The sequence below is a fragment of the Anopheles merus genome, chromosome 2R (assembly GCF_017562075.2).
Source record: "Anopheles merus strain MAF chromosome 2R, AmerM5.1, whole genome shotgun sequence".
NCBI lineage: Eukaryota > Metazoa > Arthropoda > Insecta > Diptera > Culicidae > Anopheles > Anopheles merus.
Window position 1 is genome coordinate 5,593,321 of NC_054082.1, and position 13,909 is coordinate 5,607,229.

General features: G+C 50.7%; 5 protein-coding genes across 6 annotated transcripts; 3 read left to right on the top strand and 2 right to left on the bottom strand.

The window, feature by feature from the left end:
• The first annotated feature begins 380 nt into the window (after positions 1 to 380).
• Positions 381 to 2,697, top strand: LOC121590949 (separin). Its single transcript, XM_041911165.1, has 6 exons — positions 381 to 560; positions 629 to 763; positions 827 to 1,777; positions 1,836 to 1,971; positions 2,047 to 2,372; positions 2,440 to 2,697. The coding sequence occupies exons 1-6, from the start codon at positions 497 to 499 to the stop codon at positions 2,598 to 2,600; spliced, it is 1,773 nt and encodes a 590-aa protein (XP_041767099.1). The 5' UTR covers positions 381 to 496; the 3' UTR covers positions 2,601 to 2,697.
• Positions 2,698 to 2,875: 178 nt separating this feature from the next.
• Positions 2,876 to 5,912, top strand: LOC121590957 (immunoglobulin domain-containing protein oig-4-like). 2 transcript variants are annotated; one of them, XM_041911180.1, is made up of 5 exons: positions 2,876 to 3,026; positions 5,004 to 5,183; positions 5,270 to 5,341; positions 5,419 to 5,568; positions 5,628 to 5,912. In XM_041911180.1, the coding sequence occupies exons 2-5, from the start codon at positions 5,055 to 5,057 to the stop codon at positions 5,784 to 5,786; spliced, it is 510 nt and encodes a 169-aa protein (XP_041767114.1). In that variant the 5' UTR covers positions 2,876 to 3,026; positions 5,004 to 5,054; the 3' UTR covers positions 5,787 to 5,912. The 2 variants fall into 2 exon arrangements, with proteins under 2 accessions (XP_041767114.1, XP_041767113.1); XM_041911179.1 differs by having other exon boundaries at positions 2,882 to 3,120.
• LOC121590955 (transmembrane emp24 domain-containing protein 1) lies at positions 3,488 to 4,895 on the top strand. Its single transcript, XM_041911176.1, has 2 exons — positions 3,488 to 3,776; positions 3,847 to 4,895. Exons 1-2 carry the CDS (start codon positions 3,774 to 3,776, stop codon positions 4,591 to 4,593), a joined length of 750 nt encoding a protein of 249 aa, XP_041767110.1. The 5' UTR covers positions 3,488 to 3,773; the 3' UTR covers positions 4,594 to 4,895.
• Positions 5,903 to 8,103, bottom strand: LOC121590953 (guanine nucleotide-binding protein subunit beta-2). The gene is made up of 6 exons (XM_041911174.1): positions 7,652 to 8,103; positions 6,990 to 7,435; positions 6,725 to 6,926; positions 6,501 to 6,630; positions 6,350 to 6,436; positions 5,903 to 6,266 (listed from the first exon to the last, which is right to left on the bottom strand). The coding sequence occupies exons 1-6, from the start codon at positions 7,721 to 7,723 to the stop codon at positions 6,160 to 6,162; spliced, it is 1,044 nt and encodes a 347-aa protein (XP_041767108.1). The 5' UTR covers positions 7,724 to 8,103; the 3' UTR covers positions 5,903 to 6,159.
• Positions 8,104 to 8,842: 739 nt separating this feature from the next.
• Positions 8,843 to 12,737, bottom strand: LOC121590946 (procollagen-lysine,2-oxoglutarate 5-dioxygenase). Its single transcript, XM_041911152.1, has 3 exons — positions 12,454 to 12,737; positions 9,566 to 11,379; positions 8,843 to 9,499 (listed from the first exon to the last, which is right to left on the bottom strand). Exons 1-3 carry the CDS (start codon positions 12,536 to 12,538, stop codon positions 9,215 to 9,217), a joined length of 2,184 nt encoding a protein of 727 aa, XP_041767086.1. The 5' UTR covers positions 12,539 to 12,737; the 3' UTR covers positions 8,843 to 9,214.
• Between the last annotated feature and the right edge of the window lie 1,172 nt (positions 12,738 to 13,909).

The following is a 13,909-nucleotide window of genomic DNA, read 5'->3' on the forward strand; positions in this document are numbered from 1 at the left end:
ATGGCATTGCGATAGCTCAATGGCCATTTTAAATTTATTTTCACATCAGGAATAGATGAAAGCAAAGTTAAAAAGTAAATTCTTTGTTCGCCGTCAAAGTTACCGTAGCAATAGACGATGCGCAATCTCAGATTGCGCATATATTTATCTGTCAAACGGGTCGGTTTGATATATTTATCTGTCAAAAAAAAATTATATATCTCGGACATATAATCTTGAAAATTTATGCGCAATCTTGGCGCAATCTGAAATTGTATGGAAATGACGTTTATAGCTCAGAGTTGGCTACGCGAAATGACATATATTTTGATAAAACGAATATATGCGCAATCTGAGATTGCGCATCGTGTATTAATACGGTTACAGCAACATGGCCCCTCGACTGTCACGCCATGAGCTAACCTCCTCAATCCCGCTGGCATCACATTTGAAAGATTGTTTACCTTTTTTTCAAGCAAGCCGACCGGGTGAATTTAACCGAAATATTGCGAAAACAATGGACGAACTGTCTGCAGACAAATTATCGGCTCCATCGACAGAAAATACGGGTCTTTTGAGTTGTAAGTGAATTGGGCGTTTACTTTTGTTAGCACAGACGGTGAGGAAGCTTCTGTTTGTCCCATTTCAGGGGAATACAAGCTGCGCGCAACCGTCGCTTTGGATGAAGGAAACACGCGGAATGCAATATTGTATCAAACCAAATCGCTCTGCGCATCGAAACAGCAAAAATACTCACAAGCATCACGACAGTGCGGTGATTTAGGTAAGTGAACCTGTGGCATCCTCATACCTAACCTGTACTCACGTTAACATGTTCGGCTTTCAGAGGATTTGATCCGGAAGGTAATCAAAGGAGATGCAAACAAAGGGCAGCAACCATCCACTACCCCTATCGATTATGATGATCTTTGCAAACGGTGCAACGAGCTGCCGAACGAATGGACGGTCATACAGATTGCGAAAGAGTACACACCGCTCGCTACGACCATGGTGCACGAGGAACTGTTGCGCGAATCAACACCGATATGGTTGACCGTGTTCCGGTGTAGCGATCCGTGCGAAGGCGCACCATTCGAACCCATCCTCATTCCGCTGGATGCACCGGCCAGCCGACCAGGCGCCAAGTATCCCAACTACTTCGAACACATCACATCGATTCCGGCCGAGGTACGGAATGGAATCGTCAGCACGAACGAATCGGCAGCAGCAAGCGAAACCCTTGCCGACCGGCTGGAAGCAGTGGAGCAGCAGATAAGCTCGGCGGTGCAGCGAACGATCGAGTGGTTGGGACCGTGGGCGAACCTTTTCGTTGGCAAGTTTCGCTCGCCGAAGGATCAGAAGCTGGAAAGCGAAATTTACAACGCAATCGAAGAGTTTTGCGTGCACAATCGGATCAGCCGAAGTGGTCAGCGGCTCGTTTCGCTCGTGGCGCGCCGGCTCGATTTGCTCGACGAGTATCAGCTGTTCGAGCTGTGCGCCTGCGAGCAGCTGGATCTCGAAGACGCCAAGGTAGACGCACTGTACACGCTGTTGGTCAGCTTGAAGCGGACCAAGTTCCGGGAAGCGAAGGATGAGCGGCTCAACTGCTATCCGGTGGTGCTTATCGTCGACGAACTGCTGGATGTTATGCCGTGGGAAATGGTCCATCCGACTGCGGAGGTTTGTCGGTTTGCCAGCTTGTCGACGCTAAGCGAGCTGTATCGGGCGCATGCGACGCGGATTAAGAACGGATACTTTACGCTGGCGGCAAAGAAGTGCTTCACGATCATCAACCCAGGTAAGTGATGTTAAACTTTCACAACCGTCACACGCTGACCAGCTAATCTTTATTGCAGATAAAAATCTCGATAAGATGAGTGCCCGGTTGCAAATGTACTACAACGAATGGTATCCAGATTTCGAGCTGCTTATCGACCAACCACCAAAGGAAAGCGAATTCGGCGATGTTTTAAACACTTCGGACGTCCTCATGTGGGTTTTCGTTAGTGGGTTTAATTGAAAGGATACCTAAGGATACTCCTAACATTCCCCTCCCATGCATTACAGCTACAACGGTCACGGCAGTGGATTACAGTTTATGAACGGCGAAACAATGCTGCAGCGCGACATTAATTGCGTTACGTTTCTGTTCGGCTGCGACTCGGTGCGGCTCTACTCGAACGGGCTGTTCACGGAGATGACCGGCACGCACATGTACTACAATGCCGCCCACTGCCCGACGGTGATCGGTGCGCTCTGGGTGCTGACCGATCTGTTCACCGACATCTACTCGATGCTGCTCGTTGGCAATTGGATTCCTTCGACGAATCCGGCCTACGCCAAGCAAAACATTGCCTCCCTCGATACGGTCGCGTTTAAGGCGGGCAAGTGGCGTAAGTATAGGCGGGCAAGCGCTCCTTTCTTCCTTCGCATTCCTCATCTCTCCATGTTTAATTGCAGAATTCAACAAACAATCGTCCAGTGCGAAACTGTCCGTTAGAAAGCATTCGAATCTATTGCGACTGATGGGCGACTGTCGGCTGTTTTACCAGCTGCCCCAGCGAATCCGGTGCGCGCTGGTGTGCCGCGGACTGCCCGCCATTAATGAGGCATGCATTTGAGCCACCCGGGGGGTGTGTGTGTAAAGGAGTAATTTCTCTATTTTTAAGCAAACACAACACACCGCGTAAGCAATGTTGTTTCAGCTGACCCAGCACCACGGCCAACAACACATGGCACCCATCTTTTTAAGGGCTGACGCCGCCACCACTGCCAGAATCCCTGGTGTCGTATGGCGCATTCGATTACCGTCAATTGGATAATGGAATGAGAATAATCTCACACTGATTCAATTTGCTATCGACCATGGGCCTCGTGTGTGTGTGTGTGTGTTTGTGTGTGCCTGGAGTGGAAAGTTTGTGCCTGAACGAACGCTAAACCGCGCGGTAATCTTCGCTGCCGTAGACGATCGTGCAGCAGTTTCAAGACAATCGTTGATCGCGCTGGCAATACCTGGTGGCTGGTGTGCAGGAATCACTTTTACGGGGGTTTGTTTTGTAGTAGCGGATTTTTTTTTTCAATTCGGTTTGTGTTAATCACCCTTAGTTAGATAATATTTATAGTTTCAACAGAGATCAACAGGTACGGAAAAAGGGAAAATTAGCAGTTTAAATCAGTGGCAATTACATTCCGTGCAGCACGTTTAGAAAATACAAAATAATGGTGTTAAATGCCGAACCGAACATTGATTTCAAATTTTAATATCCAAAACTTAAAACTCTACTGAAAGAAGGTAGATTTGTGTGTGAGGATAATGCTCCTTAAAACCTTTCTTTTCTACCCAAGTGGCACTGGGCGATACGTAGTTCCCTATTTCGAGCGTGTCCTTCGCCGTAATCGCATCCTATCATTTAATATCGTTAAATTTAAACAAATGTTCGCTCTCCATGTGCTTGCGCGCTCGTCGCCGCCACTCATTCGTCGCGTAAAACGGTTATGCGCCACCCAGTGCCGCAAAGAATGAACGCGTAAATGTGTGACTGTGTATGTGTGTGTGAGTGTGTGTATGAGTGTGGTTGCGTTCTAACGTTTTGACAGCTGCGAATTGCATCTTGTCTGGCTGGGCTGACCAGAACAGAGTAAACAGAGTGCGTGATTTGTGAGAAGAAAGAAAACCCGCAACAAAAAAAGTAAATATTTTCACAGCTGCGTTTTGGTGGAGCGGCCCACAATCGCACAGCCTAATACTGATCGCGTGCAAATACGGTAAAAGTTAAGCAAATTCCACAAATCCTATGGTGAGTAACGATGTGTACGTATCCGCCCTGTAATGCCTTCATCACACATTCGCTTTGCGTACAATTGTAGGCCGCATCACCGCCGCCTCGATACTCAACGCATCCGTGCCGGGCGACTACATGGCAGTGGTCGTATCCGCTCCTGCTAACGCTGCTCCAGCTGTCGATCGTAGGCGTGTCCGCACTGCAGAAAGAGCTGACCATCAACGTAGCGCCCGGCAATGTGGACTGCTTCTTCGAGTCGGCCAAAGCCGGGCAAACGATCGACATCGAGTACCAGGTGATAGACGGTGGGCACGGTGATCTGGACATCAGCTTCGAGCTGGCGGAAGCAACGGGCAGGACCATCTTTGCCGACTACAAAAAGTCCGACAACATCCACCAGTTCCCGGTGCCGTACGATGGCGAGTACAAGTTCTGCTTCGACAATGGGTTCAGCCGGTCCAACAGCAAGACCGTGTTCTTCGAGCTGATTATCGGGCGGGAGGGCGACCAGGACGATCCGGCCGGCTGGTCCGATATCGATCTGCTCGACGGCCTGACGCCGGAAGAGTTCTACGACATGAAGGTGCAGGACATGGAGGACGCGATCAAGCGGGTGCGCAACAACCTCACGAAGGCGCGCCAGCTGCAGGACGTGCTGCGTTCGCACGAGGCGCGCGACCGCAACGTGGCGGAGGAGAACTACTTCAAGGTGAACGTGTGGTCGTTCTTCCAGATACTGGTCATGGTGGCCGTCGGTACGCTGCAGGTGTTTATGGTCAAATCACTGTTCGATGTGGATTCGCGGGCGTACAAGCTGCTCACCAAGCTATAACGCGCTATTAGCAATGGGAGCAATTAATACAACTCGAATACTGAAAAGCGCACAAACGGCCACCAATGTTTGCCATTCATACCAAAGCTTCATACTCGTCATCGCGTGGGTCTTGGCGCCCGTTCGCCGCACGTCGTTGTGCAACGGGCGGAGATAAACCCTTGCGATCGCTAATTTAATGCGTTTTGAAGACGCATCGAAACCAAGCCAAGTGCCATACGAAGGTGGTACGACCAAGTACGTGAGTGAGATCGTGATCTTGAAACGAATGTCATCGAAATACAACACGAACGAGATTTTAATACGAAGCTTGGCGTAATGTTTGCGAAAGAAATCATTGCATGCATGGAACGGATGTGACCGAGCAAAGACGCGAGAGCATGAGCTTTAATTTAACTCTCATTGTACAGTGTCCCAATTAGGAACCAATTTCCGCCAGCAGCAGCAGCATCAGCGACACAATGCAACGCACCCGGCCGTCGACAAACGTGACGCTCTACGTCTGCATCGTGGTCCTCCTGTTGGTCGCGATTGCAATTGACGATGTGGAGGCCAGACGTGGCCGTGCTCGAGGCCGCACGAAATCTAGGGTAGGCCACGCGCCACAATTCTCCGTTCTGCGAGAGGCAACGAGACGACAACGCGTTAATGTTTGCCCTTTTTTCTCGCTCCACAGATGCAAATCGGTCTACCAATAACGGGCAAATATCGCGATCCGGAGTCTGATCAGTACTACAACAACAATAACGTGAGTGAAAGGATAAACGCGTGGAAAGAAGAGGAGCGAGTTTAATACATTTTCCGTTTGTTTGGCTATGGATTTAGGGTGCTAAAATTACGCTTGCATCACACTTTGACTATGAATACGTGCTGGGCCACAAGATTGCCTTCCTGTGCGTTGCCCGCGGTACACCCCGGCCCACCATTACCTGGTTTAAGGACGGTGTTGAAATATTCAGCCACCTGTATCTGCATGTAAGTTGATCTTGTTATTCACCAACATTATAGAGACCACTGAACGATCGTTCTTTTAGGTCCACGAGTGGTACATTGGCAAGGATAAGGTAAAATCGAAGATCGAGATCGATCCCGCCACGCAGATGGATGCGGGCGTGTACGAGTGTACGGCCGACAACATGTACTCGATCGACCGGAGGAGCTTCAAGACCGATTTCTCGATCGCGTTCGATTAGCGGTAAAGTTGATACCAACCAGATACCAACCCCCCCCCCCCCCAACACATCGCTAGCTGTTAAACTTCTTACTAAAGGAGGGTAGACTAAATAAAGGAAGATAATACGTTGATATATACATATTTATAACGGAGCAAAGCGGTATGTATTTTGGGTTCGCTTCTTATAGAAACGCGTTCTTGAGTAGCTTGTGGTAAGGTTGTAACGCTGCACATGTGTTCGATCATGCGTTGATACTTGCGTAGATATTTAGAGTGGGTTGGAGCGGTAGATCACTGGAAAATCAAAACGCAGGCCGTATGCGCAAACAGCGGAAGCATGTAGTAGCGGGAGCGGAGAAACTAGTCGAAGATCGATGACAGCTCCCAGCACTCTAGACCCAGATGCGCACATGCTGATCCCAGCTGCACGATGCCAGTGCCATACCGTTCGGGGCCATGCAGATGGAAGTGATGCGATTTTCGTGGCCACTCAGCGTACCTATGGGTGTTTGGGAATTGCAAAATTAGTGTCTTGCATTTAGAGGCTTACGCCACCATCGTCTCTCTCTGCCTCTGTCTCACCGTTGTGTGATCCCTTCATGGTGTCCCAGATGTGAATATTGTTATCGTCCGAGCCGCAAAGAATGTAGCGGCCACTCAGTGACAAGGCTGCGAGGAAAGAGTTCCCTTAGGTTTACATAGGTCAAAATGGGTACTTCCCGCTGCTACCTACCACAAGATGTGAATCCACTGCTCTTGTTCGGTGGTTCGTAATGGCCAATCTGTTGATCGGAGCGGAAATCGAACAAACGGGCCGTTTTGTCCTCCGAGCCAGTAGCAAAACCGAATCCACTCGGATGATACTACAATCCAAGAGAGAGCGTTCAGATGAGTGACCCGAGGTACAGCGTCCCTGCACAGGTAATCTAATGTGCACACAGGCACTCAAACACTTACGCATACACTGTTCACGTCCGCCTCGTGGCCGAAGAACGTCTGCTTCGGTGTGTTTTCCCTCACGTCCCACAGCTTGCAGGTGCGGTCCACCGACCCGGTCACGTACGTGTTCTTGTCCGGGCTCATCGAGATCGACACCACGTCACCGGCGTGCGCATCAAACTCGGACGTTTTCTTACCGACCTGCAGATCCCAGACGCAGCTAGAATGAGCGAAAGCAATGAAATGGTGTCGGGACACTTACATCTCCCAACGCGGCACTCACATCTTCATATCGCCCGACCCGGTCAGGATGTGTGTATCGTCCAGGAACCGGCAGGAGCTGAGGAAACCTTCGTAGCCCATCAGCTCGCGCACAATCTTCGCATTGCCCTGCGCGTCCCGGTTGTTCAGATCGTACACCGTGCACATGTTGTCCATGCCGCCGCACGCCACAAAGTTGCCCGAGTCGGCGTACGCCACACTCATGACCCAGGCCGAACGGAGCGGTATCACCTGCACCTTGTTCCCGGTCCAAGTGTCCCAGATGATCAGCTTGCCATCCAGCGAGCCGGTCACGCAGTGCCGCGAATCTCCCGCAAAGTGCACCGAGTTGACCTTGTTGATGTGGCCCTTGAGGAACTTTTTCGTGGTGATGCGCACCTTCGGCACGTCGCCCAGATCGGCACACTTGTCGAACAGCGTACAGTCAGCTACCTTTTTCTGTTCTTCCTGTTGAGCGAGATGGAGAGAGAGAGAGAGAGAAGGAGGGTGATGATGGTGATGGTAAGCCGTTAGTGCAAAATTTCACCAATCGCAGCAATCGGGGAGACGCTTGATGCCATTTTCCACTAATTAGATTGTCTCTTGACTAATTGAATAATCCCTCGATCAATATCGATAGCACTTCTGCTGCTGGCAGGGCACACGATGGAAAATGGGGCGTACCTGAAATTTGGCAATCATATCCGTGATCTCCTTCTTCAATGCCGCCACCTCCGGGTCATCTTTTGGCGCCATGATGCTGCAAAACTAACGGACACGGCACCCGGAACCCACACACGAAACCGCTCTACTGGCACACTGGTAACTCGGGCGAGAGCCAATCAATCACACGGTCACGCTCAACACAACGGCAACCGATTTCAACAATTTCCACGACCACCGACACCACAATTTGCGCACCACAAACGATCCGGACACCTTCCGGCTTCGAAGATCAATTGCAATTAGCACTGGGATGCAAAGAAAAAAAAAAAAGGTACACCGATGGAGGCACTACGACGGTTGGTCTGGTGTTCGCGAGAGTTCCTGCTACTTGCAGTGCTGTACCGATAAGAACTAACTGCCCCGGTCAGTGGAGACTTCCAATAAACGGTCGCGCAAACCGTCGTCCCCCCCAAGCGCGGGCGCATATGCATACACACACACGGCGTGGATCGCGGCGAACTATACACTAATTAAATTTCCTGTGTCCAGCTCCACCGTGGCCCCCAAGAGCGCACCATCGCGAAGGGGAGAGGGTCGCAACGTATCGACTAGAATCGATAGAACAGCGTGCGTGTGTGTGTGTGTGTGCCCAGTGCTATGGAGGATTATTTTTACGTCCCTGTCCTTTGGTCTGACCAGTCTAATGTCCTCGCAAAACGCTGTGGCGGTGGGGTAATGCTCAATGCTCTCCCGTCCCCGGGTAGGTAAATAAAGGTAAAACGTTGGCAGTTACTGGGCTTCTCCGTCCCCCCGCCCCTTCGGACGGTGATACGGCGGAGTGTGCAGCGCAACACATGTTTGACACATTTACCCGATAGTGGCCAAACGTGGCCAAATGTAAAGCCATTTCTGGTCGCGTACCATATCTTTCTTTGTTGTGGTATTGGTTGGTTGGAAAGAATTTCTAATTTCAGCAAGGTACGTACGGTACGATTTTACGTGAGGGAAAGGTTGGTCCACTCGTGCTGGGGCTTCGGGAGGGGACTTCAGATCCCGTGGGACCATTGCGCAACGGCTTTCGGGGCTCGACTGCTCGCGCGTTGCAGACATCGTAAAGATGGGCATTTTTAGGTCCCATTTTATGAGCCTACACTACACGACCGTACAACACACGGACTGTGAGCGGTTACAAACGCGTACGCACGGAGATTCGTTAGTTATAGTCAGTTTTCTGATTTTTATTATTAAAATCTACCTCGATCTGTATGTGAAGCTACAACGCACATACATGCACGATAAACGCTAATGGCACTGCTGATGATCCACCCCTGCCTAGAAAGAGGAAAAGAACTAGAGTATGAACACGAATCTTACACGCTACACGTTGCAATGCGCAATCGATATTGTTGCGTGTTTTTTTTCCCATGCGCGCTAAGCAAAGTAAAGGATTATAATTGTAAAAGGGTTTCCGCGGGTTTTCTTCTACGGCGCGCACTACGTTCGGATGTCGAATGTGAAGAGCAAAGGCAGTCGTCGCGTGTGGGTGTTAATTCTACTCCTCCCCCTCCAATGAGATTCTTTTTACGGATCGACGAACGAAATCATGATGTAGCGCGTGCCCTTCGTCGTCAGCAGCCCTTCGTGGAAGTGGGTCAGCCGGCCGGGATGCAGCAACATCCAGCCCTTGCGCGTGTCGGTAACGGAGCAGTTGTAGCGCAGGAACCGGCAACCACCGCCCTCGTAATCGACGCCGGCCGTGTTGAGGGCAATGTTGATCGTGTACGTCGAGGAGTCGTGATGCGGCCGCAACGAGGGCTGCTCATCCGGCCGATAGCGTACGACAAAGTTCATCAGCGATCGTGGTGGCTGCAAGCGAAAGAATGGTGATTGATAATTTCGGTACAAACATTCACATCAAAATGTTAAACTTACATCGTGGAAGTAGCCGATAAACACCTTCTCCTGCAGCGGTCGTACGTACAGCTGCAAAAGCTTCAGCCACAGCTGCTCCAATCCCACCTGGTTCATGTGGATGTCGCGCGTCGGGACAGCCTCGTACCCGCCCTGCAGCCGTTTGTCGCTGTGCGAACCGTCCGACCACTCGCCGAACGCTTCTACGATTTCGCGCAGATCGTCACAGAACCGATCCGACCCGATCGCGAACCAGTACACGTCCGGGCACGGCTGCTGCGGGACAAAGTCGGCCTCCAGCTGCTGCTTGTACCCGGGCGCCAGGTAGCGCTGCTCCCAATCGTGCCGATTGTTAAACAGCTGGTAGAAATCGGGATGCGTGCGCGTCATGTCGAAGTACTCCGTGTCGATCAGATGCCCGTACTGCTCCACGTTGATCACGTGCATAAAGATGCCCTTGGAGCGGAAGTGCCAGCACAGCGCCATGTCCGGGTCCGTTTCCTGCAGCTCATAGCTAACCTCGGGCAGCACGGCCCGCTTCACCAGATACACGATCGATACGAACGGCACGTTCCACAGCCCCAGCAGCTTGCGCCCCACAATGTCCATGTAGTCGTTCGAGCGCGCATAGAAACCCTGCCCGCTGAGCGCCCCCCAGAAGTTGCTCCACACCTTCTCCGGGCGGGTCAGCACCGGTGCGATCACGTTTCGATTCGCTTCGATCAGCGCCCGGAGGACGTTCGGGTCGTCCAGATGGCCCTCGGAGTCGACCACGAACAGATAGTCGCAGCCGCGCAGCTCGCAGTGCTTGGTGGCAAAGTTGCGTGCCGCCGTCTCGGTAAAGTCGCCATCGTGCTCAATCACCTTCAGCGAGCGGTAACGTCCCTCCTGCGCGTCCAGGAACGCCTTCACCGTGCCGGCGTGGTACGCCACGTTCGAGTGTACCAGCACATCCAACCGATCGGCGGGATAGTTAAGCTTCGCGATCGTACCGAACCACTCCTCCAGGAAGGGCGTCGGTTTCTCCACGAACAGGGCCATCGTTACGAGCGGCAGCTCAACGTCGGAGAGCGTAAGCCGTCCTTCCTTCACCGTTTGACACTCCCCATCGACGAACGCACCGGCCAGATAGTTGGCGTAGCTGTTCAGCGTCAGCTTGCTCGGCCCGTTCCCATGCACGATGGCCGGTTTCGTGTTGTACTCGGAGTTGGCCAGCGTCGCTTCCTTCTCGCTCGGTTCCAGCGACAGCACCACCTGCTCCTCGACACCGTTCAGATTCTGGAACAGCGTGGCCATATGGTCGAGCTTGATGTTCAGCTCCTGCCGCAGCTCCTCGTCCAGGTACGCTTTCGTGTAGTACAGCTGGTCGTCTTCCGCATCCTTGACCGGTGTCTTCAGCAGCTTGTACAGCTTGTCGGCGTAGCCCATAAAGAGCCCAGAATTGAGATACCGCATCCCGCGCCCCTCCAGCGGCGGATAGGCACTTTTGAGTGATTCATCCGGCCAGCAGAAACCTTCCGCCCCGAACACGATGGAAGCTTCAAATGAAGCAAACTTCTCCTGAATCTTTGCCCACGGAGCAAGGAACAGCACATCGTAACTGTCCGTGAACAGTACGAGCCGATCTTTGTCCGCACGGTACGGCTTGAGGGCTTCGCGGAGCAGATTGATCTTGTAGCCACCGCCGACGGACTTCATGTTGCCACCGAGCCAGGGTTTGCCCATGCCGAGTGTCGTCACGGTGAGGTCGTAATGTTTCGCCGATCGCAGATACCGCACATAGCCCTCCGTTGCATTGCTAGCCACGGTGAAGATGAGCGGCTCTTTCGTGGATGCTGGAATGCGGGGAAAATGTGAGAAAAGTGCTATTAGTGCAAAGGAAATAATTCATTAAATTCATGAGTGTTCTGTGTTCTAAAATCATTAGAGCGTAAAAAATCGCTTTTTTTGGTAATAATTTCATGTCATTTAAAATTCATTTCTAAGGTAGAAAAGCACCAGAATAATCGAGGTAAAATTAAATTCAAATTAGATACAAAACAGATAACAGCAAAAGCAAAAGTGTTTCAAAAACTGCTTACGACTGCGCTTTGAAATCTGAACCAGAACATTGCCACGACGCAGCAGCGCAGAATGCAAAGTAACGAAACCATATTTCCAGTACGGTGTGGCCACTTCTTGCTCGTGTCGTCTTCTTGCATTTGCCTTCGCCAGACACAAGCCCTATATTAATGAAAGCACATGCCTTTTCTCGCTCCATGTGCCCGGTTTATACATTATAGCATAAACATTGTGGTTTGTTGTACCCCCCCCTCCCCCCATCCCCTTCCTTCGCTCGGTGCACACATCTGTAAATTAGTTTATTCTTCTCGCCGGCAGCACAAATCAAAGAGCGGGGGCTGTTGTGTCGTCTCTCATCCCCTACCATCCTGCCGGCATACGAATCGTTGCCGCACATTTCCATCTGCAGTCCGTGTTTAACACCATTCGAGATGCGCGAGCTGGTAGTAGTAGGCGTTGCGCTGTAAATGATCTCACCCCAGTAGGGTCAGCCAGTGCATTAGGGGGAGCAACTACGTGACTGCCGTCATATAGAGTCTTTGAAGGGGCGAAAAGGGAAAGAAAATTTTTCCACTTCCTCCACACGCACGTTTGGTTAAATGGCGATCTGTGTAAGTCGCTCCTCCAGTGGTGCTAGTTGGTGGTCGTTTCTTTAAACTAAATTATCTTGCATCATCGGTCGCAGCCGGTCGCCGGGCCCGGAAGCAAGATTGACCGACCCGGGCTGATTGTGCTGCTCAAAACCTTTCTGCCTGTGCCGGCCGCTTATCAGTTGACCCGTGGCCGGACACACACAAACACACGCGCGCGCGCGTGCGAACCGAAATGAGAAGCAAACCGAAACTTACCATCATCTGCAGCGTAGGAAGCTAGCCCGTCCAGCGAAAGGATTGCCAGAACGGCCCACCAGCAGTTGGGCCAAGCGCGTGCCATCCTGCTGTCCACGGCACCGAGATGGAGATTTGCCCCTGCGTTTCCACCACTTTTAGCAAAACTCAACACAACCTTTTCAATGGATAAAACACATGTGTGCAAGGGAAACTGCGAGCACCGAACACGACACGCTCGGTGAGAACCGTTCACGATCACAGTTGGCGTGGTAATGGAACGTGTGTGCCGCCAGTCAGTACCAGCAGCGAGCAGCGCTGTGCATCAACGCGACTCGTTTACGCTGTGCCGCTTTGCTGATGTGTGTGCTGCTCTATTTCGTGGCAAAGATCGTGCCCGTTGCTCTCCAGACTCCCGCCCGCTCTCGTCTGTGTGGGTCCACGACAGATGTTGGCGTTGGGTGAGTTTATTTCCGGACCGAAGCGATGCAGCAGAATCGTGGAATTTTCATCTGTTTGCTTGGAGGATGCGGGCTGCGGGTGAGTGTGTTTCTTTTTTTTTTGTTTGGACTGTTTCACTTCCTTTCCATCGTTGTAATTTGATCAGTTCCGGTATTTTGGAGTAATTTCCACCGTTTTGCTCAGCTGTACATGTTAAAAGCTGGTTATTTTTAAAACACGCACACGAAAATGTTGTGATTTTGTTGCATGTTTGTTGATATCCTTTTTTTGCGTTCTGTTTGGAAGCGATGGAGCACTGTGGGCGAACTGTACGGTCATCATCAATGATGCTAATTAATCGATGAAGCACTATTTTACCATCTGAAATATATAAAGAAAATTATCAACTTTATGTGGTAGTTTTTACTAAAATTTAAAAACAAAAAATATTTAAAAAATGGACAGTAAAACTGCAGAAGAAGATTGCTTGCAACGTAGCGTACAAAATTGCGTTGGAGTTATGCTCGCTGCAAGCTCTTGTATGCGATGTGCAGAACGTGATGAAGCATAAACAGTATGCCACAGTTAGATCGGTTTCGATTTTCTCTACATTTTGGCTATTAAAAAGTACAGTTTTTAGTTAAATTTCTCATTTCGTATTTGCAATAACAAACATATTGTCGTTTTAGTATTTGAGAGTTTTTGGAATTCAGATTCTCTCACCACGGTCGGCCCTAGAGGCGAAAGAACTCCGCTGGAGCAAAAGCCTTTCTAAACTGTTCAAACAAACAACAACCACGGCCGGCCCTTCGGACTATCCGATCCATAAGATTGCAACTACTAGTCCGGATGGGTTCGATTCTCATCCGGTCCGTCTTCCTGTAGAAAGATCTGTCTATCAATATGTATGGTGCCTATCATAAGAGGCGAATGAGACCACCAGGATAAAAGAATAAAAACATATCATATATAAAACATATAAAACAGCTTATAAGTCTAGGCCCGCATGAGCGCGTAGCACGAAACGTGGTCAGAA

Coding starts and splice junctions, on each gene's coding strand:
- LOC121590949 (XM_041911165.1), top strand. CDS start 497: ATGGACGAACTGTCTGCAGACAAATTATCGGCTCCATCGACAGAAAAT. Junction 764..826: donor ACGACAGTGCGGTGATTTAG/GTAAGTGAACCT, acceptor TTCGGCTTTCAG/AGGATTTGATCCGGAAGGTA. Junction 1,972..2,046: donor AACACTTCGGACGTCCTCAT/GTGGGTTTTCGT, acceptor CATGCATTACAG/CTACAACGGTCACGGCAGTG.
- LOC121590957 (XM_041911180.1), top strand. CDS start 5,055: ATGCAACGCACCCGGCCGTCGACAAACGTGACGCTCTACGTCTGCATC. Junction 5,184..5,269: donor GAGGCCGCACGAAATCTAGG/GTAGGCCACGCG, acceptor CTCGCTCCACAG/ATGCAAATCGGTCTACCAAT. Junction 5,569..5,627: donor TCAGCCACCTGTATCTGCAT/GTAAGTTGATCT, acceptor TCGTTCTTTTAG/GTCCACGAGTGGTACATTGG.
- LOC121590953 (XM_041911174.1), bottom strand. CDS start 7,723: ATGGCGCCAAAAGATGACCCGGAGGTGGCGGCATTGAAGAAGGAGATC. Junction 6,927..6,989: donor GGGTCGGGCGATATGAAGAT/GTGAGTGCCGCG, acceptor CGCTCATTCTAG/CTGCGTCTGGGATCTGCAGG. Junction 6,631..6,724: donor CGGACGTGAACAGTGTATGC/GTAAGTGTTTGA, acceptor CTTGGATTGTAG/TATCATCCGAGTGGATTCGG.
- LOC121590946 (XM_041911152.1), bottom strand. CDS start 12,538: ATGGCACGCGCTTGGCCCAACTGCTGGTGGGCCGTTCTGGCAATCCTT. Junction 11,380..12,453: donor TTCCTACGCTGCAGATGATG/GTAAGTTTCGGT, acceptor CCCGCATTCCAG/CATCCACGAAAGAGCCGCTC. Junction 9,500..9,565: donor TTATCGGCTACTTCCACGAT/GTAAGTTTAACA, acceptor TTTCGCTTGCAG/CCACCACGATCGCTGATGAA.